This window comes from Panthera pardus, unplaced genomic scaffold (assembly GCF_024362965.1).
Source record: "Panthera pardus isolate Hobbes unplaced genomic scaffold, ASM2436296v1 HiC_scaffold_25, whole genome shotgun sequence".
Lineage (NCBI taxonomy): Eukaryota > Metazoa > Chordata > Mammalia > Carnivora > Felidae > Panthera > Panthera pardus.
Window position 1 is genome coordinate 60,192,791 of NW_026526821.1, and position 27,839 is coordinate 60,220,629.

Sequence of the window (27,839 nt, forward strand, 5' to 3'; positions counted from 1 at the left end):
AATACTGATAACCAAGAGTTACTGTTTGTTGAATGGTTGCTGTGTATGACAAGCATCATAATAGGTACTTTATATATAAAATTAAATATAATTCTCACAATATCGTAAATAAATAATAGTATTCTGGTTAAGTTAGTTAATCAGGGAGGTTAAGTCAGTTTCTCAGCGTCAAATGGCCAGTTAAGGGCAGAAGCAGGTTTTGAACTAAAGTCCAAGACTTTAGCACTACAAATACATCAAGGGACACTGGGGCTGACAGGACCTGGTACAGTGCAACTTGAAATACCTAAAAATATCTCCTCCATAGGTATAAAAGTTCTATGTTAGATGAATCATTTGTCTTAGGGCAGGAAAATCTCATTTAAACAGTCATCATTTAAAAGTGTGTCACCCATGCTGGAGAGGATGCAGAGAAACAGGAACCCTCTTGCACTGCTGGTGGGAATGCAAAATGGTGCATTCTAGAAAACAGTGTGGAAATTCCTCAAAAAATTAAAAATAGATCTACTCTATGACCCAGCAATAGCACTGCTAGGAAATTTACCCAAGAGCTACAGGAGTGCCGACGCATTGGGGCACTTGTAACCCAATGTTTATAGCAGCACTTTCAACAGTAGCCAAATTATAGAAAAAGCCTAAGTGTCCATCAACTGATGAATGGATAAAGAAATTGTGGTTTATATACACAATGGAATACTACTTGGCAATGAGAAAGAATGAAATATGGCCTTTTGTAGCAATGTGGATGGAACTGGAGAGTGTTATGCTAAGTGAAATAAGTCATACAGAGAAAGACAGACACCATATGTTTCACTCTTATGTGAATCCTGAGAAACTTAGCAGAAGACCATGGGGGAGGGAAAGGAAAAAAAAGTTAGAGAGGGAGGGAGCCAAACCATAAAAGACTTAAAAACTGAGAACAAACTGAGGGTTGATGGGGGCTTGGAGGGAGGGGAAAGTGGGTGATGGACATTGAGGAGGGCACCTATTGGGATGAGCACTGGGTGTTGTATGGAAACCAATTTGACAATAAATTTCATATTAAAAAAATACATATACAGACCGAGGTATAGGAAGATGGCGGCGTAGGAGGACGCTGGGCTCACCGCGCGTCCTGCTGATCACTTAGATTCCACCTACACCTGCCTAAATAACCCAGAAAACCACCAGAGGATTAGCAGAATGGAGTCTCCGGAGCCAAGCGCAGACGAGAGGCCCACGGAAGAGGGTAGGAAGGGCGGCGAGGCGGTGCGCGCTCCACGGACTGGCGGGAGGGAGCCAGGGCGGAGGGGCGGCTCGCCGGCCAAGCAGAGCCCCGGAGTCTGGCTGGCAAAAGCGGAGGGGCCGGACAGAGTGTGTTCCGACAGCAAGCGCGACTTAGCATCTGGGAGGTCATAAGTTAACAGCTCTGCTCGGAAAGCGGGAAGGCTGGAGGACAAAGGGAGGGAGAGCTGCTGAGCCCCCGGACGACAGAGCTCAGTTTGGTGGGGAACAAAGGCGCTCCCCGGCGCCATCTCCCCCGCCCATCCCCAGCCAAAATCCCAAAGGGAACCAGTTCCTGCCAGGGAACTTGCTCGCTCTGGGCAAACACCCAACTCTGTGCTTCTGCGGAGCCAAACCTCCGGCAACGGATCTGACTCCCTCCCGCTGCCACAGGGCCCCTCCTGAAGTGGATCACCTAAGGAGAAGCAAGCTAAGCCTGCCCCTCCTGCCCCCGTGCACCTTGCCTACCCACCCCAGCTAATACGCCAGATCCCCAGCACCACAAGCCTGGCAGTGTGCAAGTAGCCCAGATGGACCACGCCACCCCACAGTGAATCCCGCCCCTAGGAGAGGGGAAGAGAAGGCACACACCAGTCTGACTGTGGCCCCAGCGGTGGGCTGGGGGCAGACATCAGGTCGGACTGCGGCCCCGCCCACCAACTCCAGTTATACACCACAGCACAGGGGAAGTGCCCTGCAGGTCCTCACCACTCCAGGGACTATCCAAAATGACCAAACGGAAGAATTCCCCTCAGAAGAATCTCCAGGAAATAACAACAGCTAATGAACTGATCAAAAAGGATTTAAATAATATAACAGAAAGTGAATTTAGAATAATAGTCATAAAATTAATCGCTGGGCTTGAAAACAGTATAGAGGACAGCAGAGAATCTCTTGCTACAGAGATCAAGGAACTAAGGAACAGTCACAAGGAGCTGAAAAACGCTTTAAACGAAATGCAAAACAAAATGGAAACCACAACGGCTCGGCTTGAAGAGGCAGAGGAGAGAATAGGTGAACTAGAAGATAAAGTTATGGAAAAAGAGGAAGCTGAGAAAAAGAGAGATAAAAAATCCAGGAGTATGAGGGGAAAATTAGAGAACTAAGTGATACACTAAAAAGAAATAATATACGTATAATTGGTATCCCAGAGGAGGAAGAGAGAGGGAAAGGTGCTGAAGGGGTACTTGAAGAAATAATAGCTGAGAAGTTCCCTGAACTGGGGAAGGAAAAAGGCATTGAAATCCAAGAGGCACAGAGAACTCCCTTCAGACGTAACTTGAATCGATCTTCTGCACGACATATCATAGTGAAACTGGAAAAATACAAGGAGAAAGAGAAAATTCTGAAAGCAGCTAGAGATAAACGTGCTCTAACATATAAAGGGAGACCTATAAGACTTGTGACCGATCTATATACTGAAACTTGGCAGGCCAGAAAGGAATGGCAGGAAATCTTCAATGTGATGAACAGAAAAAATATGCAGCCGAGAATCCTTTATCCAGCAAGTCTGTCATTTAGAGTAGAAGGAGAGATAAAGGTCTTCCCAAACAAACAAAAACTGAAGGAATTTGTCACCACGAAACCAGCCCTACAAGAGATCCTAAGGGGGATCCTGTGAGACAAAGTACCAGAGACATCGCTACAAGCATGAAACCTACAGACATCACAATGACTTTAAACCCATATCTTTCTATAATAACACTGAATGTAAATGGACTAAATGTGCCAACCAAAAGACATAGGGTATCAGAATGGATAAAAAAACAAGACCCATCTATTTGCTGTCTACAAGAGACTCATTTTAGACCTGAGGACACCTTCAGATTGAAAGTGAGGGGATGGAGAACTATTTATCATGCTACTGGAAGTCAAAAGAAAGCTGGAGTAGCCATACTTCTATCAGACAAACTAGACTTTAAATTAAAGGCTGTAACAAGAGATGAACAAGGGCATTATATAATAATTACAGGGTCTATCCATCAGGAAGAGCTAACAATTATAAATGTCTATGCGCCGAATACCAGAGCCCCCAAATATATAAAACAATTAATCACAAACATAAGCAACCTTATTGATAAGAATGTGGTAATTGCAGGGGACTTTAACACCCCACTCACAGCAATGGATAGATCATCTAGACACAAGATCAATAAAGAAACAAGGGCCCTGAATGATACATTGGATCAGATGGACTTGACAGATATATTTAGAACTCTGCATCCCAAAGCAACAGAATATACTTTCTTCTCGAGTGCACATGGAACATTCTCCAAGATAGATCACATACGGGGTCACAAAACAGCCCTTCATAAGTTTACAAGAATTGAAATTATACCATGCATACTTTCAGACCAGTATGCTATGAAGCTTGAAATCAACCACAGGAAAAAGTCTGGAAAACCTCCAAGGCATGGAGGTTAAAGAACACCCTACTAAAGAATGAGTGGGTCAACCAGGCAATTAGAGAAGAAATTAAAAAATATATGGAAACAAACGAAAATGAAAATACAACAATCCAAACGCTTTGGGACGCAGCGAAAGCAGTCCTGAGAGGAAAATACATTGCAATCTAGGCCTATCTCAAGAAACAAGAAAAATCCCAAATACAAAATCTAACAGCACACCTAAAGGAAATAGAAGCAGAACAGCAAAGGCAGCCTAAACCCAGCAGAAGAAGAGAAATAATAAAGATCAGAACAGAAATAAACAATATAGAATCTAAAAAAACTGTAGAGCAGATCAATGAAACCAAGAGTTGGTTTTTTTGAAAAAATAAACAAAATTGACAAACCTCTAGCCAGCCAGGCTTCTCAAAAAGAAAAGGGAGATGATCCAAACAGATAAAATCATGAAAAAAAATGGAATTATTACAACCAATCCCTCAGAGATACAAGCAATTATCAGGGAATACTATGAAAAATTATATGCCAACAAATTGGAAAACCTGGAAGAAATGGACAAATTCCTAAACACCCACATGCTTCCAAAACTCAATCAGGAGGAAATAGAAAGCTTGAACAGACCCATAACCAGCGAAGAAATTGAATTGGTTACCAAAAATCTCCCAACGAATAAGAGTCCAGGACCAGATGGCTTCCCAGGGGAGTTCTACCAGACGTTTAAAGCAGAGATAATACCTATCCTTTTCAAGCTATTCCAAGAAATAGGAAGGGAAGGAAAACTTCCAAGCTCATTCTATGAAGCCAGTATTACTTTGATTCCTAAACCAGACAGAGACCCAATAATCTCTATAATATATTGGCCTCAATAATCAGGCCAATATCCCTGATGAATATGGATGCAAAAATTCTCAATAAGATACTAGCAAATCGAATTCAACAGCATATAAAAAGAATTCTTCACCATGATCAAGTGGGATTCATTCCTGGGATGCAGGGCTGGTTCAACATTTGCAAATCAATGAACGTGATACATCACATTAATAAAAAAAAAAAAAGAGAAGAACCATATGATCCTGTCAATCGATGCAGAAAAGGCCTTTGACAAAATCCAGCACCCTTTCTTAATAAAAACCCTTGAGAAAGTCGGGATAGAAGGAACATACTTAAAGATCATAAAAGCCATTTATGAAAAGCCCACAGCTAACATCATCCTCAATGGGGAAAACTGAGAGCTTTTTCCCTGAGATCAGGAACACGACAGGGATGTCCACTCTCACCGCTGTTGTTTAATATAGTGTTGGAAGTTCTAGCATCAGCAATCAGACAACAAAAGGAAATCAAAGGCATCCAAACTGGCAAAGATGAAGTCAAGCTTTCGCTTTTTGCAGATGACATGATATTATACATGGAAAATCCGATAGACTCCACCAAAAGTCTGCTAGAACTGATACATGAATTCAGCAAAGTTGCAGGATACAAAATCAATGTACAGAAATCCATTGCATTCTTATACACTAACAATGAAGCAACAGAAAGACAAATAAAGAAACTGATCCCATTCACAATTGCACCAAGAAGCATAAAATACCTAGGAATAAATCTAACTCAAAGATGTAAAAGATCTGTATGCTGAAAACTATAGAAAGCTTATGAAGGTAATTGAAGAAGATATAAAGAAATGGAAAGACATTCCCTGCTCATGGATTGGAAGAATAAATATTGTCAAAATGTCAATACTACCCAAAGCTATCTACACATTCAGTGCAATCCCAATCAAAATTGCACCAGCATTCTTCTCGAAACTAGAACAAGCAATCCTAAAATTCATATGGAACCACAAAAGGCCCGAATAGCCAAAGTAATTTTGAAGAAGAAGACCAAAGCAGGAGGCATCACAATCCCAGACTTTAGCCTCTACTACAAAGCTGTAATCATCAAGACGGCATGGTATTGGCACAAAAACAGACACAGACCAATTGAATAGAATAGAAACCCCAGAACTAGACCCACAAACGTATGGCCAACTCATCTTCGACAAAGCAGGAAAGAACATCCAATGGAAAAAAGACAGTCTCTTTAACAAATGGTGCTGGGAGAACTGGACAGCAACATGCAGAAGGTTGAAACTAGACCACTTTCTCACACCATTCACAAAAATAAACTCAAAATGGATAAAGGACCTGAATGTGAGACAGGAAACCATCAAAACCTTAGAGGAGAAAGCAGGAAAAGACCTCTCTGACCTCAGCCGTAGCAATATCTTACTCGACACATCCCCAAAGGCAAGGGAATTAAAAGCAAAAATGAATTACTGGGACCTTATGAAGATAAAAAGCTTCTGCACAGCAAAGGAAACAACCAACAAAACTAAAAGGCAACCAATGGAATGGGAAAAGATATTTGCAAATGACATATCGGACAAAGGCCTAGTATCCAAAATCTATAAAGAGCTCACCAAACTCCACACCCGAAAAACAAATAACCCAGTGAAGAAATGGGCAGAAAACATGAATAGACACTTCTCTAAAGAAGACATCCGGATGGCCAACAGGCACATGAAAAGATGTTCAACGTTGCTCCTCATCGGGGAAATACAAATCAAAACCACACTGAGATATCACCTCACGCCAGTCAGAGTGGCCAAAATGAACAAATCAGGAGACTATAGATGCTGGAGAGGATGTGGAGAAACGGGCACCCTCTTGCACTGTTGGTGAGAATGCAAATTGGTGCAGCCCCTCTGGAAAGCAGTGTGGAGGTTCCTCAGAAAATTAAAAATAGACCTACCCTATGACCCAGCAATAACACTGCTAGGAATTTACCCAAGGGATACAGGAGTACTGATGCATAGGGGCACTTGTACCCCAATGTTTATAGCAGCACTCTCAACAACAGCCAAAGTATGGAAAGAGCCTAAATGTCCATCAACTGATGAATGGATAAAGAAATTGTGGTTTCTATACACAATGGAATACTACGTGGCAATGAGAAAGAATGAAATATGGCCTTTTGTAGCAACGTGGATGGAACTGGAGAGTGTGATGCTAAGTGAAATAAGCCATACAGAGAAAGACAGATACCATATGGTTTCACTCTTATGTGGATCCTGAGAAACTTAACAGAAACCCATGGGGGAGGGGAAGGAAAAAAAAAAAAAGAGGTTAGAGTGGGAGAGAGCCAAAGCATAAGAGACTGTTAAAAACTGAGAACAAACTGAGGGTTGATGGGGGGTGGGAGGGAGGGGAGGGTGGGTGATGGGTATTGAGGAGGGCACCTTTTGGGATGAGCACTGGGTGTTGTATGGAAACCAATTTGACAATAAATTTCATATATTGGAAAAAAAATACATATACAATGGAGTATTACTCGGAAATCAAAAAGAATAAAATCTTGTCATTTGCAAGTACATGGATGGAACCAGAGAGTATTATGCTAAGCCAAATAAGTCAGTCAGAGAAAGACAAATATTATATGACTTCACTTATATGAGGCATTTAAGATACAAAACAGATGAACATAAGGGAAGGGAATCAAAAATAATACAAAAACAGGGAGGGAGACAAACCATAAAAGACTCTTAAATATAGAGAACAAATGGAGGGTTGCTGGAGAGGTTATGGGTGGGGAGTAAGGGATATTAAGAAAGACACTTGGGATGAGCACTGGGTGTTATACATAGGGGATGAATCACTGGAATCTACTCCTGAAATCATTATTGCACTATATTAACTAACTTGGTTAAAAATAAATAAATAACAAAAAATAAATAAATAAAATAAAATAAAAGTGTGTCACCCGGTAGGGTAGCCACTAGCCATATGTGACTACTGAGCACTTGAAACATGGTTAAGTTGAACTGAGCTGTGCTGTGATTCTAAAATACACAGACTGAGTATTAAAAAGAGGATTGTAAATATCTGTCTTTATACTGATTACATGTTGAAATAATATTTTGGATGTATTAGATTAAATAAAATACACTATTAAAATTAATCTTCATTTTCTTTTCCCCCTTCTCAATGTGACTAATAGAAAATTTAAAATCAAATTTGTGGTTAATGTTATAGTTCTTTTGGACAGTGCTGGTCTGGAAAACCTCTGAACATAGAACTCTAAGAAGTATATTTTCCAATGGGAGTGAGTGTATATCAGAGAAGGAAGACAGATGCTGGGCCGTGTTGAAATTAAGGTGGACCTACATGGCTCGGAAAAGAGGTCTTTGTGCAGCCAAGTGGTAAGTGAGGGAATTAATGTCTGGCTCTTGGAAATGAGGAAACAAGTCACTGAATCTTGGAATTTCATGATTTAAGAAATAAATGCCTTGTGGATCATCTGGTCCAGTAAATAATGTGAAGGAAATGCCTTGGACACAGTGTTGGAATGTTTGAGTTCTAGTCTCAGCTTCACCATTTATTAGCTGGGAGATCTCGGGAAAATCACTTAATCTCTTTTCTTCTATGTATAATGAAGGAGATAAATTTGCTTGACCCTTCTCAGAGGGTTATTTCAGGTATTTTAACTTATTCAAAAGTCCATTTGAAATTCTGAAACACTGTACAAATATAAGATATTAAAAAGACATTGCCTATGTTATAATCCTGGCTCAATCCAGCTGTACAGAGAGTTGTTGATAATTTTCAAAGTGAGTAATTACTGTATAGACAATTTGGCGTTGAACATATTGGTGTGTTTGTGCTTATGTCTATGCAGACAAGCAAAAGAAAGTGAAGATGAAGAAAGCCAGAAGCTCCCATTTTCTTCTTTTTTCTATGGTAGTTACAATTTCCTTTGGATGAGAATTCTGGAACCTGACAAAATCAAGTAAATCAGGCTGAGATAATAAAATAGTATAAAAATTGCTGTAAGATGATGTTTCTGGGCTGAGCTGCTCACTCTGCCCAAGCTGGCACCTTCTTGGGTTGGCTCTTTTCAGAGGCAAAGGCAGCACAATGCTGCTCTCTGTTGTTAACGGTGTGGCATGACCATCTGGGGCCACTTCACTGTTTTTCTTGAACAGTGAATTCTCCAGCCCCAGGGTTGTTAGAAGTTCCTACAAAGGAGCCAGGAGAAGCCAGTGATGCCTGAGGCATTCTCACCCTTTTGCCAGCCTCAGGAATACTGGCTGAGGTTGGGTCAACAGGTTGGGAGACAGACAGCTATGACTCCTCAGGCCTCTCCTCCTTGCCTGTTGCTGGACTGGACCCTCAGGGAGGCCAGTGTTTTCCTGGGCTTCTCTAGAGGTTCCTGTGCACATCTGGAGCTAAAACTCAGACTTCATTCCCTCAGCTCTCAATTTGACTCAAAGAAGGATGGGCAAATGTAAATGTCCTCTGACTATCCCACCTTCCCAGTCACCTACTGAGGTGAGGGCCAAGGGGCTAGAATTCTGGAAGGTGCCCTTGAAGTTTTTATAAAACTCTAGGGGCCGAGGGCCATCAAAAGGAAATCTCTACACAGTGTCCACCTGTGGGATCAGACCTAGCTACACTCTGGAGAACACAGGATTCTTTAAAATTCCAAAGAATTTTGAAATAGTGTTCCTTTTGATAACCAAATTAATACATATTCTTTGTAGAATATGTGAAAAATATGAAAGATACTGTGATTATACCCCCATAAATTATGTATTATTTTGCTTTAAGTTCTGCAATTCCTTTCTTTATATTTCATATAATTAACAAAGGACTAGGACCCAGACTACAATGGATTAAGTATTCCTACTTTAAAAAATGAGAAATAAGCAAATGATCTAGTAAAAGATTATCAAAAGATATGAGTAAATAGTTTAGAGAAGCTGTAAGTGTAATGGTGAATATACATAGATGAAAAGACATCCAACCTCAATCCAGGAAATGAGACTTTTCCCACCCAATTTAAAAAGTCTGATAACAGCAAATGTTGGTGGAGATATGGGACATTGGGAACATTCATATCCCACTTTAGAGGGTAGGTGTGGTGTAACTTCTTTGAAGAAAATTTTCTAACATCTAGTGCAGGTGAAGATGCAATTCAGCTTATTTTCCATGACTGTATATATACACACACTTAAAATAAAATTGGAACCATTCATTAATACTATTTAACAACCCGCTTAAGTAAAGAGCTTAACAATATATCACGAACATTTTCCTGTTGTTAAACAAGAAAACTTATTATTAAAAAGCCTCCAGCAGAGGCTCCTAATCCATGCTTCCTCTCTCTGCACTCTGGGGGGCCTAGCATTTTGGTGCTTCTAAAACATTTATGGACTCTGACTTCAACTAGTCCATATCTGGACACTACTATTTTTTTGGCTTTCTTGTCAAGTCTCAAACCTCCAGAGTGGCTTTTCTACATTTTCTCCATTTCCATAAGCATCTAATTCTACATAATTTTTACACTTAGCACATGATTTTACCTTCTATTTCATAGAAGAATTAGGGATCATTAGAGAACTCTGTTTTTTCCCATTGACTCTATACATTTAACTGCATTACTATCTGATTTTGTCTTCTTCTTTCTGTTAACAATAAAAGAAGTGTTCCCATTCCTGCCTCATGCCAATCTCTATTCCTAGGCTTTTGAACTCATGACTTTAACCTTATGTGATCACATAATGTTTCCATTTCCATATCCTCAATATCTTCTACAGCATTTAAATATTTCAAGTCATTCCCAGCATAAATCATGACAAAGTGGCTTTGACTCAAGTCTTCCTTCAGATACTGTCCTAGCTCTTCTCTCCAATACGGTATAGTGAACAACTATGACACATTAAAAAGAAAAAATCAGACTTCTCTTTTCTCCTTTTCAAACAAATCTATTCCTAGACATAGTTGAATAGTCTAGAAGTGGGCATTTGACCCAATCTAGGTTAATTGGAGGTCTTCCCTAATTTGTTTGTTTATTAACCTGGGTATTATTACATTATATGGCTATACCACGATTGTTAATCCATTCCCCTGTTGGTGAGTTTTTGGTGTTTCTAGTATTTTCACTATTATAAATAAAGCTACTATGAACATTCTTGTGCAAGTCTTTTTGGAGGCTTTTTGTTTTTTTCTTCTGTGAATCTGTCTCATGCCATTTAATTCTTAGACTAGCTAGATTTGTGAAGGGTAGAGAAAAAATTTTCCTCCCCAACACATGTTTAATTTTATAAGAAACTGCTAAACAGTTCTCCAAAGCAATTATTCCATTTTACACTCTAACTAGGAATGTACAAGAGTTCCATTTGCTTCATATTTCCACCAATATTTGTCATAACCAGCCTTTGATTTTAGCCTTTTTAGAGAGTGTGAAATGCTCACTGTGGTTTTAATTTGTATTTTCCTGATGCCCAATGATGTTGAGCATCTTTTTGTGAGTTTTTTGACCATTTGTGTCTCTTCTTTTCTGAACTGTTGGTCAAATATTCTACACTGGAAGATCATGTACCTTCTGCAGTGTATGGCATTTTATTTACCATCGAGTATATTAAACTCAAGACAAGAAAAGAAAAGCACTAAGCAGTTCAAGCCAGGCATAGAAATATCTTGAGGTTAAATTAAGCTTTTTAGTGAAATTTTGTGCAAGGGCTCCTCTTCTGCCTTCCCACCAGCCATCGTTTCTAAAGTGCCTTTCCCATGTGTTCTTGGGCAACCCCTTCATTCTTTAGTTTCTAAGCTGTGCAGTGGATGCTTAGGCTGCTTGTGACTGTTTCTGATATTACCATTCCTCCAGTCCCACCAGGCAGACTGCAGAGTCCCAGCAATAGCCCTTCTTGTCTTGTCATATGTCCTTCCTGGCTTCACTTGTTACTTCCTACCCTATTAGTCAGCTCTTCATTATGTTTCCTGGTATCCCATGGACAAATAAACAAACAAATGAATAAATCAACTCACCAGGATCTGTGTGCAACTCCATCATAGTAATAACTGGCGTGTTATGAAGCATTGCAATTTATAACATGTTTTCACACATATAATTTATTTTTAACTTCAAAACAGTCATGGGGCATCATTATCATCTCCATTTTACAGATGAGGCAAACTAAGGCTCAGAGAGGTTAAATGAGTTGCCATGGTAATCATCATTGGTTGTTCTTGAGAAAAGAGAGCTGTGACTGGGATCCACAAATGGCAACATGGAAGAGGCAACCCAGTCTCTAAAACCACAGACCAGTGCTGAAAAGGAGGTAGATATGGATGAGAAAAGAAAGGGGACCAAGCAAGCTTCAGATACTGAGCTCTTATAACTCCAAAGGGTGCTGACCTAGGCTAGCTCAAGGCACAAGTGCAGCTCTTTCTATGATATGTTTTGAGGAGTCCCTCAAGGAATTCCCACATTCCCATTCTTTGGGCACACACAGTGCCTCCAATTCCATAATCATTTTTCTCCTTCTATTAATTAGGACAGTACTTCTTAAACTTTTCCACTGAAGCTTTCTCAATGGCAGAGGCACATAAAGTCCACTCTGGGTAGGTGGTGGTCTGGAGCAGAGTTTCAAGAGGGAGACAGAGACATTTCTGAATCTGGTGTTTTATCTTAAACTTTAATGTAGAATTCACATTTTTCTCCACAATAAAGTTTAAAAATACATGGGTATTTTTAAAACACACGTATTTTATAATAAAAATAATGACCCTTTTGCAAAAGTGTATGTGTGTGTGTGTGCATGTGTGTGTTATCATGTTTGTCCTCTGGTTTCTGTATTCTTTTGGCAGACTGACTCATTTCTCACTGTAAAAACAAGACTTCAGGAATTCAAAGCCCTGGTTAAATTAAATTGTACCTAAAATGATATTACTTTAAGTTTCTGTCACTAATTAATACAATTGTTATCAGATTAACCTAAGGGAGAGTAGGACATTGAGGTTAGGAAGTAGAGAGTCAACAGAAAGAAAAGTTGAAAAATTCTGTGGAATTGCCAGAGTATTTGAGTTTTGTCTTGGGTCTGAACATCACAGTGGTAGTGATTGTCCCAGACTGTGGCCTCCACCTAGCCCCAAACTATGAGCAGCAGTGATCAGAACCCAGATCTGAGACTTTCTTGACAAAAAGAATCTTGATTTTTTCAATTTATTATATTTTTAAGCCACTTACATTATTTTGGGCAATTTTGAGGCTACTTTGACATATGCAAAGTTGAAACTTTCATTGGCCTTACTCATATCTCCTGCAATTCACCAAGCCTGACAGGAAAAATCTGTAGCTACGATTGAGACCAACCAACAAGCAAGCAAGCAAGCAAACAAACGACACCTCTTTCTTACTATCCTTGTCAATGAAAATGGTTGATGACTAGGATCCTGAATTCAATTCTGTGCCTGTATATGACAAAGGAATTCTACGATTTGCCAATTGCAAGATAGAGAAGAAAATGTATTTTGAAAGCCACCCTAAAACACAGGATGACTTTCACGGAATTTGTGATTTTGATTACAACTAAAATGAAGTTCAAGTTTTTCATGAAAAACAGTAAAAACTGTAATGTAGACTTAATCCATATTTAATCCTCTCTGCTTGACCTCCCACAGTATTTCCTCTTTTGGATCCAGTAGATTGTTGGAGCCAGAGGAGAGCTTGGAGATCATCTGCTGTCATCCAGGTTTATAAATGGGAAAATGATATCTAGACTGGTGACCTACCCAAGGGCCCTCAGCTGGTTGGAGTCAGATCTTAGACCGCAAGCTGGATCTCTAGACTTCTGGGCCAGAGCTCTTCCTGCCACACCCTGCTTTGGTGGGACTGATGGAAAACAAGTTGTTTTTGTGGAACCTACATACGTCTTGGCTTAAGGTCTCTTGCTGAGGTCATTTAGATGTTAGGCATGACTGGAGTCCTCATCCCCAAGGCCAGGAACCACAAATGCATTATTTGGCTACCAGAGGCTATCAAAGAATTGCTATATTGAAAAGTCTTAGAGGTAGACAACTGACTGGGAGGGGAAGGAGGTCAGGGAACTGGTCACAGAGTTCTATTTGTATAGCAAGGACATGTTTTGCATATAGATCATATTTTTATTTTGGGAACTCGGGGATGCTGATGGAGATTATACCAGGTAACTGGTCCCCCCAAGCTCCTCCTGGCAATATCAGTACAACTCATATGCAGAGTCACTGTTGTCACCCCCGGGAAGAGATGGGGAATCATTTAGTAAATTACTTTCTAAATATCAAAAATTTTCTCAGATCTTTATACAATAGTACCCACACTTAACCATCACTGGGTTGTAGATTATAGTAGTTAAAAGTTATACTTTAGAGCGCAACAAAGCTGGGTGCAGACCTCGGCCATGCACCTTATTACTGTTGTACCAGGCTTACTATACAAGCTCAATGCATGTTATTGGTGGAGAAGATATAAAGTGACAAAAAGCCACTGTGGATTCAGTTGACTCACATTTGTATTTAAAAATTACAACAGCATCTACAAACAAATAACTCTGAAATATCTGCAATTGGAATCATTTATTCAGACTATAGACAATGCTTTGAATTGATTGATTTGAACCTATTGTAATAATTACTGTGCAGGGTCATTGATGCATAGTGCTAGCACCTTGTACATAGTGGAAGAGCACAGATTTTGGAATCTTATAGACCTGGGTTCAAATCCCAGCTTTGCCATGTCCTGTTGTGCCATCTCTGACAAGTTGCTTAACTTCTCTGAGTCTCAGTTTCCTCATCTCTAAAATAAGGAATAATACCTACCTTACAGAGCTGTTGGAGGATTGGATGATATAATGCACATAGAAACCTGATGTATGATGAGTGTCAAATAAATGTTTATTTGTATTCTCACAACTTGAGCAAAGCTTAATAATCCGCATCAGTTTGAAAACATTTATTTAAATTGCAGAAGACCTGGGCATTAAGACCTTCATGCCCAGAAGGACTTATAACTCTACTATATGAAAACAGGGAGAAGAGTAAAATATGCTTCACGTTTAACAGTACAGTACTTTCAGTGTTTTATTTTTAAATAAAAAATACTCATGGGGGCCTTGAGTACAATGTCAATGTGATGTTGCCACTGTTAATGGTGATGGCTCATTTGTTCCTGAGGGAAATATTGGAGAAGCTGTACCCATGTAAAACCTCTTATTAAAGAGTGGCCTTGATTACAGCACCTGTGGTGATGGTAGAGCTGTCTCCCTTCCCCCACCACAAGTCATTTTCATGATAGTCAGGGCAGGAATCATCATTGGTTCAGAACATCCCTGCCCTCTCTCCTCCCCCCACATTTTTTTTTTTTTTTTTTTTTTTTTTGGAATAGAAGACTGGAGGCCACTTAAAAGGAAATCTATTCTGGGGCGCCTGGGTGGCGCAGTCGGTTAAGCGTCCGACTTCAGCCAGGTCACGATCTCGCGGTCCGTGAGTTCGAGCCCCGGTCAGGCTCTGGGCTGATGGCTCGGAGCCTGGAGCCTGTTTCCGATTCTGTGTCTCCCTCTCTCTCTGCCCCCCCCCCCCCCCCCGTTCATGCTCTGTCTCTCTCTGTCCCAAAAATAAAATAAAAAACGTTGAAAAAAAAAAAAAAAAAAAAGGAAATCTATTCTACAGACAGGAAGGCAGTCAGGGCAGAAGTGAATGTAATGAGATAGTGCAGAGATCAGCTTCATGAAGGCATGATCTCCTAGAAGTTGTGGTTTATTCATTGCCAAGGAGCCTGGCAAGTTGGTTGATTCAGGCCCTTCATCTTTCTCATCTCCTGCTCAGTCTCTCTCACACCTGTCTTCATCTTGTGGATTTATGGAAGGATTGCGTACAGTGTTAGAAACTTCTCATACATGTGGGAGGGACCCATATAAAACTTCCTCCCCTTTGGAAAATGTGCTTTGTCTATTTCAAGAATGTCTCTTCCATTTCCTGTTCCCAGCACTGCACAATGTGCTTTTATCTCTTCCTTTGGACATAAATGTGAAGAAAAATACTCCATCCTTGATAAAAATGTTCATACCTGGCAAAATCTTTTTTTCCCATTTCCTCAGATAGTTTGGGAAACCAGCACCCATATTGCTACTCCCTGGCTTTGTACTGATCTCCCAGAGCAGGTAGTCAATCTTAGCTCTGTTTGTCAGTGTAGAATTGGAACAAGAAGCCCTGTGGCATATTAGTATGTGGATCATGCGACAATGGAATGAGGAACCAAGAGCAGGAGGCTCAAACTTCAGGCAAACAACCAATCCAGGAATGAGAGCTGCTAGTAGTTCCTGTTTATCTTTTTTATGCTAATTATCTGCTTCTTGTTCTCAAATTTAGAAGCTGTTGACCTACCTCAATTTTAGATACTGGCCACCAAATATATGCCTCCACTACAACTTGGGGGTTCATTAGATTAATTAATTAATAGTGGTTAATAAATGCTTTGAAATATTTTTATTAAAAGGGCCACCTAAGTCCAAAGTATTATTATAATCAGGTCTAATGAGGTCAGTGGCTTAAAGAGAGGGTTTTAAGCCATATATAAACCTCCTCCAATGATCAGTGGTACAGGATGAAGGTAAGAAGAGGCAGGTGAGTCTACATGCTGGCATTTAAAACTTCCCTCCACCGTGGCAGATCCACACTGAAGTCTGCTTGGACTGAAGCCAGGTACTCACAGATCTACCAACTAATGGATTCTTAAATTTTTTAACCTTTTAGGACGAAGGCCACTGCTTTGTTAAAGCCTGGCGTGCAAGGTGGTGCTGAGAACGGGGAACCTTCCCAAACTCAGAGGGGAGACTTTCTCTGCAAGTTCACAAACCAGGTTAGTGCTAGCCTTCTTGTGTCTTGTAGAACACTTAAGCTGTCTTTTGAATGACACCAAGAATAGAGTCAATGGAGGAATGTAGGGAGCACAGCTAACCTCTTCTGAGTCATGATCTCTAATGCTCTTCTCGTGATTTCTTATGATTTTCTAAGGAGATTGGTATAAGAATTGGAACAAAATTATGATGTAAGCAATCTTGGAGATGGGATGGGAGTGTGTGTGTGTGTGTGTGTGTGTGTGTGCATGTGTGTAACATATGTAAGATATTCATAGACTCATGTCAATATGAAGTTGGATTAAAAAGAGTTGGGAGGTTATACTTAGACAAGAGAGTGATTCAGTGAACCATAATACTGAGCCTATGAGAATACTATCTTGGAACTGCTGAAAAGGTATTATATTAGAAATGACTCTAAACTTTTAAAAATCAAGACAAGTTTCCTTCAGGAAACTTTCAAGTTTTAAAATTAGCCAGTTTCTCTTTCAAATCATAACAGGTGCTACAGGATAAGATTCACCACCATGCTATCCTCTATCCTGTTTTGGGGACTTGTTGCTCTCATTGGTAAGTCACTGATTGACATTTAGTATTGTTTTCAGGGTGTCCACAAAAATATGCAGCACAGTCATGAATCAGAAAAGGCAATGATTACATGCAATGGAGGGGTGGGCACTCCTAATCAGCCTGGCCATCAATCAACTGCTTATATCTATAATTAAGAGTGTATTCTGCTTGCCAAGCAGGTGAAGGTGATCTCAGTGAGAATTTATGGAACAGTGCCTTAGGAGGCAAGACATATGAAGATAAAATTATCAATACCAGGCAGTAAATAAGAGTTAAATGAATATAGACACAAAAGACACTAGTCTTGGAGGAGTTTAGGATGAAGAGTTCACATCTAGTCAGGATGTTGATACCAATAGGCTTTCCTAGGGGATGTGATACTTGAGGAACGTTTTGTATTTTGATAAAAGAAGAAAGGAGTCGCTGAATGGATAGAGTGACTTTAGTACAGAAAAGCAGAAATGGATGAAAAGTATTTGGCATGCAATAAACAGATCAACGTGACCAGAACAGAAGTAACGATTTCTGAAGGGAAGGCTAAAAAGCTAGGCTGGTGAGATGGTGAGGGACTTTGAAAAAGAAAAAATTGAAATTTTGGCTTAAGACATTGTAAACAATGTCCAAATTGTCTTTATGAATAGAGTGAAGATTGAGAAGAAAGTGTTTCTAAAATGTTTAATTCTAAATTTGAAAAAGTAAGACTACAGAAAAGTGATGATTTCCAATTATTTATATGGTCAAAGGCAGGGGAACATAGTTTAGAATTTTTATTTCTTCTTTAATTCCCAGGTGACAGCAGAGTTACATAGCTAGTAGACTAATTATAAGCTACTATACTATGTTTAACTGAAAGGTGACTATAATTAAGAAGGCCTGTGTGTTTACGATGTCAATACAAGTAGCGTAAAGTCCATGGTCATATTATAATCATCCCTTAAATCAAACTTTGGTATGCATGAATCTGTTGGGAATCCTGGTTAAAGTGGAGATTCTTTGACCTTAAACCTAAAAACTGGCTCAATAGACCTAGTATGAGGAGGCCATAGATATGCATTTTTAATAAGCATACAGATCACTTTGATACTTGTGGCCTTTGAGCCACATATAGAGCATGGCAAAGGCTGGCTCTCTAGTGGAAAGAAATGGAAACTTTTGACATATGGACACTTGATACAGATAATTCCTTTACTTCTCATCCATCCATCTATCCATCCATCCATTCATGTATCTATTCACAAATATTTACTGAATGTCCACTTTATGTCAGGCATTGTTCTAGGTGCTGAGGAAGACATAGTAGAAAAAAAATGTTCTAGTGAGAGAAACAGACAGAAAAAAAGAGAGGAAGAAATAAAAGAAGAAAGGAAGGAAGACATGTCAGATGGTGATACATGATATAAATAAAATAATGTAAGGTAGTGGGTGACAAGGAATGAGGCATGAGTATGTTGCCTTTTTAATGTAAGTAGGAAAAAAGGCTCTTTAATAAGGTAATTTTAAAAAGTTTGTTGTAGAATGTTTCAAACATATAAAATGGGGGAAGGAATAGCATAATTAACTCCCATGGACCCATAATTAACTCCCATCAAGCATCTATGGTTTTCAAAACTTTGCTATTCTTATTTTTATTTATCCCTCATCTCTACAAAAAAAATTTTTTTTTTGGTGATGGGGAGGTTGAAATATTTTAAAGCAACCCAAAACATCAAAACATTTCACCTGTAAATGTTTTAGTGTGTGTCTATAATGTGTAAGACCCAGTTCTGGTTCAAGTAGAGATCAAGTTCTGGTTCAGTCCAGATCAAGTCGGGCTTGGAAGCCAGGATTGAATGATTGGAAAGCTATTGGAAGGTTAAGAGAGAAGACTGATATGATTCCAGGCATGTTTCCATAGACTACTCTGGCTGCTGGGGATTAGACTGTAAGGGTGGAGGAGGGAGGTCAGTTAGGAGGCTATTACAATAATCAAGATTAGCAATGGTGATTTGGACCCTGGTGGTGGTAGCAGAGGTAGTGAGAAGTGGTTAGATTCTGGATATATGTTGTCAGTCTGCACCCTCACTCACAGCTTCCATGCCTCTCTCTTACATATAATCTATGTCATGGAAATCTACTCATTCATTCATTCATTCATGTATATTTCCTACACATATTGTAGGCACAAGGTATACCGAGGGCCATGGAGAGTGCCAATGTGATGGCTCCTGCTCTTTGCCATCACATGGAAATCCACACTGCTTTGAAAAGCTTTGCTAGTTTCTGCTGCTTTTATTATCTAAATAGGCTTTCTTAGTATTCTGAGTTTACTTGATAGTTTCACTGTCTGACTTCCTTGTCCATTTACAAACTTTTGTGGGTTTTTTTGCCTGTTTGTAGATAGGAGAGAGTAGATTGTGCCTGTATTTTTATTTGTTTAGATGAGTTTTGCTTTTTATTTTTTATTTTTTAAAAAAATTATTTATTTATTATTTTTGAGAGAGAGACAGAGTACTGAGCAGGGTAGGGGCAGAGATAGGGGGAGACACAGAATCTGAAGCAGGCTCCAGGCTCTGAGCTGTCAGCACAGAGCCCAATGCAGGGCTTGGACTCACTAACCTGGAGATCACATGACCTGAGAGAAAGTGGGATGCTCAACCAACTGAGCCTCCCAGGCTCCCTGAGTTTTGCTTTTTAAACAAGTTAATATTTAGAGTTGCTTTGTTTTCCTTTTAAAATAAATATTTTTAAGGAAGAGTTCCATTGGTTATGTGCCTAATTCTAAGAGAGTCTCTTTATACTGTCAAGTTAATCAGAACCAGATTAACTGTGGTGAATGGTCCTATTTAAAAACACCATTTACAACACTAAATGAAACAACAGGTTTTTTTTTTTAAGTTATTTATTTATTTTTGAGAGAGAGAGGAAGCTAGAGCAAGCAGGGGAAGGGTACAGGGGTGGGGGCGGGGGAGAGAGGGAGAGCCTGATGTGGGGCTTGAACTCACCAGTTTGTGAGATTATGACTCGAGCTGAAATCAGGAGTTGAATGCTTAACTGACTGAGCCACCCAGGTGCCCCAACATAATTTTTTACATCAAGTGTTTTAACAAACATAATTTCTTATAACAAATATATGTAGTCTTAAGATATTAGTCAACAATCTTAGGAATTATTAGAACAAACTTTCCAACTTACAGAAAAGCACTTTATCTCCTTTAGCAAATAGACTTGGACAGAAAGTCACTTCATAATGATAAAATAAAAAATAAGAATGAATTTAACTTAAATTTTTATGGTAAGTTAAATTTTATTTCCAAGTTTACTAATTATACTTAGAAACTCAAATTTGTAGAAACATGATATAAAATGGATATTTGAAGGTAATGGCATCCTTCTTTTTTATCTTACATGGTATTTTTACCCTTCTTTCTTATATTTCTAAACAAAAGCAGTTGTTAATATAAGTGCTTATATCCCAGAAGTATTTGTGTCAGAAGCGTCTTAACATTTCTCTCAAAGTTCCTGCTTAAAACTCTAGTGTAGAAATTTTATTTATTTAAAAATTTTTAATTTTTTTTTTTTTTTTGAGAGAGAGACAGAGTGTGAGCGGGGTAGGGGCAGAGAGAAAGGGAGACACAGAATTCAAAGCAGGCTCCAGGCTCTGAGCTGTCAGCCCAGAGCCCGATGTGCGGCTGGAACTCACGAACTGTGCGGTCATGACCTGACCTGAAGTCGGAGGCTTAACTGACTGAGCCAAACAGACTCCCCTCTGGCGGCAATTTTAATTCTGATCAAGATTACAGCAAATGTTTTTGAGACCTATAAAAATTTGATTTTCATAATACTTTCTACAATGTTTGGAATTAAGTGCTTTATTAAAAATTTGGCGGGGGATGCCTGGTGGCTCAGTCAGTAGAGCATGCAACTCTTGATCTCCAGATTATGTTGGGTGTGAAGACTACTTTAAAAAAATTTTTTTTTAAGGTTGGGGTAAAGTGGGAAGGAGGAATCTTCTATTCTGTTTTGTCTAATGAACTATCCTAAGGGTCTTGGGAGGGACTTAGGGAGGAGTAAATCTATGGCTTCGCCTTTGGTTTAGTAACGCTAATTATAGCAACTCGAGTGATATTTCTCACAGGCTTCATGTGAGTTATCATTCTATCCACCAGGCACTTCTAGGGGCTCATACCCTTTCACTCAGTCAATGAGCCCTCACCTGCATCCCCGCCTGTACCACGGCTGCTACGGTGATATCATGACCATGGAGACCTCTGGTGCTTCTTGTGATATAACCAGGTTGATTAACTGTGGTAAGTGAAAAGCAAAGCAAACATTTGACTTTCCCATTTTCATCATTTCCAGATTCATTTTTAGGAAGTAGCTTAATTTTAAAAAGGTATAATCACTGTTACAGCAATGATACCAAAATTAAAAATTAGAAGAAAGCAGAATCCTCACCAACCTAACAATCTGTTTCTTTTCATTTTCCCCCTATTCTTTCCAAACTTTGTCTTAATGGGTTTACTTCTACATATTGAAATGACTGTTTACATAAAATATTACATTCTGGCTTTGTTTTATGTTTTTTGTTGGTTTTTACTTCATGTTACAGCATGAACATTTTAAGCACGCCTCTTGCTCTCTGTACATCTTGTCTTTTGAGAATCCTGTTCCAAAGTCTTCTTCATGTTATCCCAGTATTAGAAAATCAGCACTGGAAGCAACAACAAGGTCAATCTAATCCTACCTCCCCCGATTTATAGATCTGAAAACTGAGGCTCAGCAAGAAAAGACTTCCCATGGGTCTGGAACTAGGTAGTGGCAGAACCAGACTCAAATTTAGGCTGGCTGACTTCTAGTTCAAGAGTCTTCCCAATGCACCAATGTGGCGGGTAGCAGAAGATCAAGAAAGAGAGCAGAAGTGGTATCTGCCAGTGGTTGTGAACCTTTCAAGGTTTATGCAATTAGAGATCAGAAAATGTCCTAGAATAGTTCCAAGATGTGGTCAGGCGCGTGACTAACTTACTAAACTTTGAAAGCGGGTTTCCTTCTGGAGTAAACAGTTTATTTTCTATTGACTTAGGGATCCGTGGTTCTGAAATGTTTGCTGAGATGGATTTGAGGGCCTTAAAGCCTTACCAGATTCTGATCAAAGAAGTTGGGCTGAGGCATTGTGTGGACCCTGCTCTCATTGCAGCCATCATCTCCAGAGAAAGCCATGGTGGAGCAGTCCTGCAAGATGGCTGGGACCACAGAGGACTTAGATTTGGTTTGATGCAGGTACCTGGCAAGGAAATTTTCAGTCAGTCCCACTTCATCCTTCCTTATGGAAGCTCAATCCAATCTGGATACTCATTTGCAGTACTTCCAGTCTTCAAAACACCCTGGTACTTCAGCATCATTTGCACTTCGTTATTTCTCTAACTTATCTTTGGTTATTTCATTCAAGATTTATCAGTTATTGGCTGTCTTCAGAAAAAGTATTTAATGAGTTTTATAATTATAGTTTGCAACTAATAAAATGTAATACACTTAATTGAGAAAATCTTATAAAGGGTACTATTAAAGGTGTCCATTTGGGGTTCATAAAGTAGTAAATTTCATCCACGTAGATCAAAACACTATTAATTAAGCTCTATTTGAACCAACTTGTTTTTTTAAGCAAATTGGAGAAGACAATCCAAAGTATTTGGATGTTTGCTTCCAGTCTTTATTTTAAGTTGTCTGTAGAAACCCAGACTTTAGCTGTCCCAGTTAGAAACAAATTTTTATTTTTGACTGCAAGTATCTAGACATTGAGTGCTAATTATTTGTTTTGAAACAACTTTTTCATGTACTTATTTCTATTTGAGAGCTTAACTAAAACTATGCCACATTCACATCTCCTAAATCATACTTTGTTTCTCCGACTCTCTTTTCGTGAGAAAAAGGACTATAGAATTGATTCTGTGGAGATAAAGTAAGGGGGCCGAGGCCACTGTCTGTGTACTTGAATACAAGGAAGAGAAATCAGGAATAGCAGAAAAATGCATTGTTTCATCTAGATGCTGACATTATTATCTGATTTTTCTAGCTTGATAAAAAAATTCATCACCCTGTTGGTACCTGGGACAGCAAAGAACACCTATTGCAGGCTGTTGGGATTCTAACAGACAAAATAAAGGCAATCCAGAAAAAGTTCCCCACGTGGAGTGTGGCTCAACACCTCAAAGGTAGGCCATATTTGTGGAGCTTTGTTAAAAAGTTCAGTGAGTGAGACCCCTGAAGACCAGATGTGCCCTGGGCCTCCCTGAGGGCACTCTCATGGGGTCAACAGTGGGCATGGGAGGAGCTGCCAGATGACTGTACTAGTTTTCTCCAAACCACTGAATTACTTTGAGTGGTCTTCCTTCCCAACTTCCATTTCCTCTTCTGCCAGACGTTGGCATTCTCATTACCTCTCTCCTTGGTTACTGAGCCACTGAGTGATGTCTTGAGAATTAGTACCATAGTTTAAAAGAATATGTTTACCTCCCTCTGATAGTTTTTTTCTTGATGAAAGAAACTGTTAACCTCTTTATGAATTGTTTGAACAAATTTTTACTCTGTAAGCATTCTCAGTGACATCAGGGCTTTAGGTACCATGACATGTCCAAGTGGAGATTTCTGCTTGGTTGATCACAGATCTCCTCAAGTTCAGCATCTTCCAGACTGAATTAAGTCACTAGTTTCCCACTATAAACTTGCTCTTTCTTCTGCATTTTCTATCTCTGAAAGCTGTCAAAATATGTCTAGTCATTCCAGCCAGAAAAACAGATTGTTTTCTTAGGTTCTCTGGTTCTTTCTGTCTTCACATCCAACCACACTAAGTCCTATTAACTCTACCTTCTATAGACTCATGGTATGTATATACCTCTCTCCTCCTTTAACATCCTTAATTTAGAACAAACAATTTCTTTTTTCTATTTCAAGGTCCTTGAAATCAGGGATCAGGACCAGGGAGCTTTTCCTCTATACATCAGAGCAGAGCATAATTATGTTAAACACATAAGTAGCTACTGAAGATCAAAATTCTTGGGTAAAATACACCTACACACACATATCCCTACATAGAAATGATTATGTCTTGGATACCGTTGTGCACCCTGAACTCAGTGTGGCACCCATCCTGGCACATAGTAGGTGCTTAAAAACATTTACTGAATGCCTAAAAAAGTGAGTGAATAAGTAATTTTTTTAAAATGAGTAAGCTATTTAATGGCTGAGAGAATGTTATAAGCATTCTCAGACTGATTTGCTGAGGATCTACTTTTGCCAGACCTGGACTGTATAAGAAGCAAATACGACTTTTGTAGCAAGAAATACAAAGGACTGTTAAAAGGAAAGAGAAGGAAAGCAATCTGGAATTTTCCCAGAGATTCTTGGGGTAGTTGATCCTTTTAGGAGGGGAGGAAAAGGGAAGGATCTGGGACTGCATGCTTTGGAAGATGTACCTAGGGGGCTTACATCCTGGGAATGCTCAAAGCTGATTTCTGCTGAAAGTTAATGTTTCATTCTGAACTTCTGTTTCATTTCAGGTGGTCTCTCGGCCTTTAAGTCAGGAATCGATGCTATTGCAACCCCAGTGGACATAGACAATGACTTGGTCAATGATCTTCTCGCCCGAGCTAAATTCTATAAAAGACATGGCTTCTAGGCAAAGCTCTATGGGTGGGCTGAGTTGGCAGGTATTCAGATGGCCCCCCTTTGAGAGTTTGATATGGATGCGTTATACCCAACACTGGCAAAGAAATAGCTGCAATTATGACAGAAAATTCATATCTCAGTTTTCTTAATGCAAATAAGCATTAAAAAAGAAAAAGAGGGGCGACTGGGTGGCTCAGTCGGTTGGGCGTCCGACTTTGGCTCAGGTCATGATCTCGCCGTCCATGAGTTCAAGCCTCGCGTTGGGCTCTGTGCTGACAGCTCAGAGCCTGGAGCCTGTTTCCGATTCTGTGTCTCCCTCTCTCTCTGACCTTCCCCCATTCATGCTCTGTCTCTCTCTGTCTCAAAAATGAATAAACGTTAAAAAAAAAATTAAAAAAAAAAAAAGAAAAGGAAACCCACCCAGTTCATAGTATAGTTCCCATGAAACGCACATAGACATATGCATAATTATTTTAAGTGTGAATATCATGGTGACTGACATCTACATATTCCAGTGAGGTCTTATTTTATCCCATGATTTCAATGGGATAAACTGACCCTTGTTTTACTGGAATTGTTAACAAGAGAGCCTGATCTGAGCTTTTGTCTTTCTCCAAGTATCTGTCTAAGCCACCAGGGTGTGATTGTGAGATATGCCTACTCATAAGCCAGTCAACCTGTGGGACAATGGAGAAGCTAGAGATGGAATTCTAGCTTCACAAGTAACTGAGAGCTGACTGTGGTAAAGCTGATCTGAAAGTGATATACTCCACATCCCTGACTCACATCAAGCTTCTTTGTCTTCTTCCTCTTATTTGCTGAAAATCCAGAGACTGGCTTCTTATTTCAATAACTCCTGCCACACACTTGTTGAACAAGTCCACTTCCCACAAAACATGACTGAAGATAAGCATATAGGACCTGACTGAGTTATGGTTCTTTAGTTGTAAGCAAAAGTAACCAATTCTGGAAAATTTAAGGAATGAATGGCCGTTATGAGAAGGACATCAAAAGGCTCCCAGAAACAACAAGGTCAAGGACATGAACAGAAACCAGGCAACTCTGGGCAGCAGGAACCAGTTGACCATAGTTGATAGCATTCCCACTGCATGAATAGATTAACATTCTCCCTACATAAATAGACTCCAGAGACTTTCTCTCCCATCCTTTCAACATTTTGCTTCACTTTCATAGTCCCAGGAGAGAGGCTCTGACGGGCTTATCTTGGGGCATCTACATACCTATGCCTTGGCTACTTTGCTCTTTGGTCTTGCGCAAACAATCCGTGATAGAAAAGAGACAGTTCTCTAGACTGAAACTTGGTGCAGTTTGTGGCTTTCCTTACATACTCAGGAGAGGACACAAATAATAATGTTGGAGTGTAAATCCCTCAAAGTCCCTGCCAACATGGCTCCTGCTTTGCCTTTAGCTTCCTTTGGGAATATTTGATAAAAGTTTCTACTCATTATTTCTCTTTCTGAGGAGGAATAAAAATTAAACCCACCTACACTCCAGTGCACCCGGAAAAAGCCAAGTAAGCCATTCTGCCCAACAACCTCTCAACCCACTCTAAAGATCTGACCAAGGCAGAACCGGGCCCCTTGTGTTTCACTGGGCAGAGCCAATGGTCATCTAGTATGGCAGCCATGCAGCATACAGTCCATCTTTTATGATTGGTGGAGGACCATACTGTACCAGTTGTTAAATATTTTGATTATCATCCCTATATGTGGGCAATCCAGAATGTTCTTTAGATGTTCCCTTTGCTCAAGAATGATTTTTTCTGGACTTTCCTCCACAAGCATGTACTCCACCTAATTGCCAGCCCCTTCACTATTACTACTAAGCAATAAAGTACATCTAGGTGAGATAATTTCCAAGTAATTTGAAAAATAAGAAATAGTATGCTGAATTAGACTCTGAATTGATTCCCCCAGTATTCTCTTTATGACTGGGATACCAAGAGATGTTCTATAGGAGAGTCCATATTTAAGGTGTCTTAGTTTGGTTCCCACCTGAGACAAAGGACTCAGATCCAGGTAGCTTATCTGAGAGGTGCAGAGAATACTGGTGTGAAGTGGCTTGGTGATACAGGGAAGGGAAAAAAGCCTGAAGTGTCATGAAGCCAGCTACCATGGTGCATACTGGGACTCTACCTTCCAAGCACACCTCAAGGAATGTACAACACACAGTTTAGAATTATTCTACCCAAAGGACAAGGGGCTGGGGTGTTTATATACAATTTTTCAGTCACTGATTGAGGGATTTTTCTGTTGGGGGCCAAGGGAGGGCATGTTAATTCTTTGCTCCTCTGGTCTGCCATGCAAGTAGGCAGCACACTTTTCTGTAGTTGCAAGGAAAAGAGATTGTAGGCATAGAGATGCAGATACTGGCAGATGGAAATCACCTGAGAATCCTGAACTATCTAGGGATATGGGAAAGGCACTGGCAGCATCTACTTCACAGATTAGAGATACGTGGGGGTTGGAAAAATCCCTCCAACACTGTTTGCTTTCCTCCATAACCTAACAACATAGTAAGAACAATATAAAATAAACATAAGCCTCATTATGCCTCATGATTTCCATGTCAAGCTTTTCCATAATCTATTACAATTACTAATTAGATCGAATAAACTGTACCACTCTATTTTTTCCTGTTGATACTGAAAACAATATTAGAGATGTTAGACTCAAATGTGGCTTCATTAAATATTCTTTCAGTCATCCTCAATTTTCTTTATATTTTTTGCCTGTACCCTCTTCAGAGATAATGAATGGCTCTATGTTTACATCCTAGTGTGCATAGTGTCACTTCTTTTTGTTGTCTAAGAACTAAGCTGTCTCTGGAAAATGAAGAAGATTCTCTTATAAATAGTTTTCAAAGCATAAAAAAGAAATATCTAAAACCATTTCCCTAGCTGGACTTGTTCATGGTTACCCTCTCATCCTCTTTCTTGACGGTCAGTGCTGAGAACACTATTAGAGGTCACAGATATACTAAAAGAACATAGATGACAAATGGCTCTAATAAGAAGACCAGCCTCAGGGGCTGTGAAGACTATTGTGAAGACTGAAGGAAAAAATGTTTGAGAAATTACTAAATAATCATTGGTTATGTCGTGGTGGCAGCATCCCCAGAGTGAGGGGTTTTGCAAGCCAGGGGGTCATAAGGACACAGGATTCCTGAGAGAGAGGGAGCTCTGAAAGTTAAAAGACCCTAAAAGTGACTGACTGAGATACCCTTCTTTG

General features: G+C 39.6%; 1 protein-coding gene across 1 annotated transcript; it reads left to right on the forward strand.

Moving 5' to 3' along the window:
- The first annotated feature begins 16,129 nt into the window (after positions 1–16,129).
- Positions 16,130–27,321, forward strand: LYG2 (lysozyme g2). The gene is made up of 7 exons (XM_019455676.2): positions 16,130–16,144; positions 16,274–16,379; positions 16,880–16,947; positions 21,093–21,233; positions 22,007–22,203; positions 22,997–23,135; positions 24,480–27,321. Exons 3-7 carry the CDS (start codon positions 16,905–16,907, stop codon positions 24,596–24,598), a joined length of 639 nt encoding a protein of 212 aa, XP_019311221.1. The 5' UTR covers positions 16,130–16,144; positions 16,274–16,379; positions 16,880–16,904; the 3' UTR covers positions 24,599–27,321.
- Positions 27,322–27,839: the final 518 nt, after the last annotated feature.

Bases quoted from the DNA above. Each gene is read 5' to 3' on its own strand.
- LYG2 (XM_019455676.2), top strand. From the start codon at position 16,905: ATGCTATCCTCTATCCTGTTTTGGGGACTTGTTGCTCTCATTG. The intron at 16,948-21,092 runs GTAAGTCACTGA...TCTATCCACCAG, and splicing joins GGGACTTGTTGCTCTCATTG to GCACTTCTAGGGGCTCATAC. The intron at 22,204-22,996 runs GTACCTGGCAAG...TGATTTTTCTAG, and splicing joins TTAGATTTGGTTTGATGCAG to CTTGATAAAAAAATTCATCA.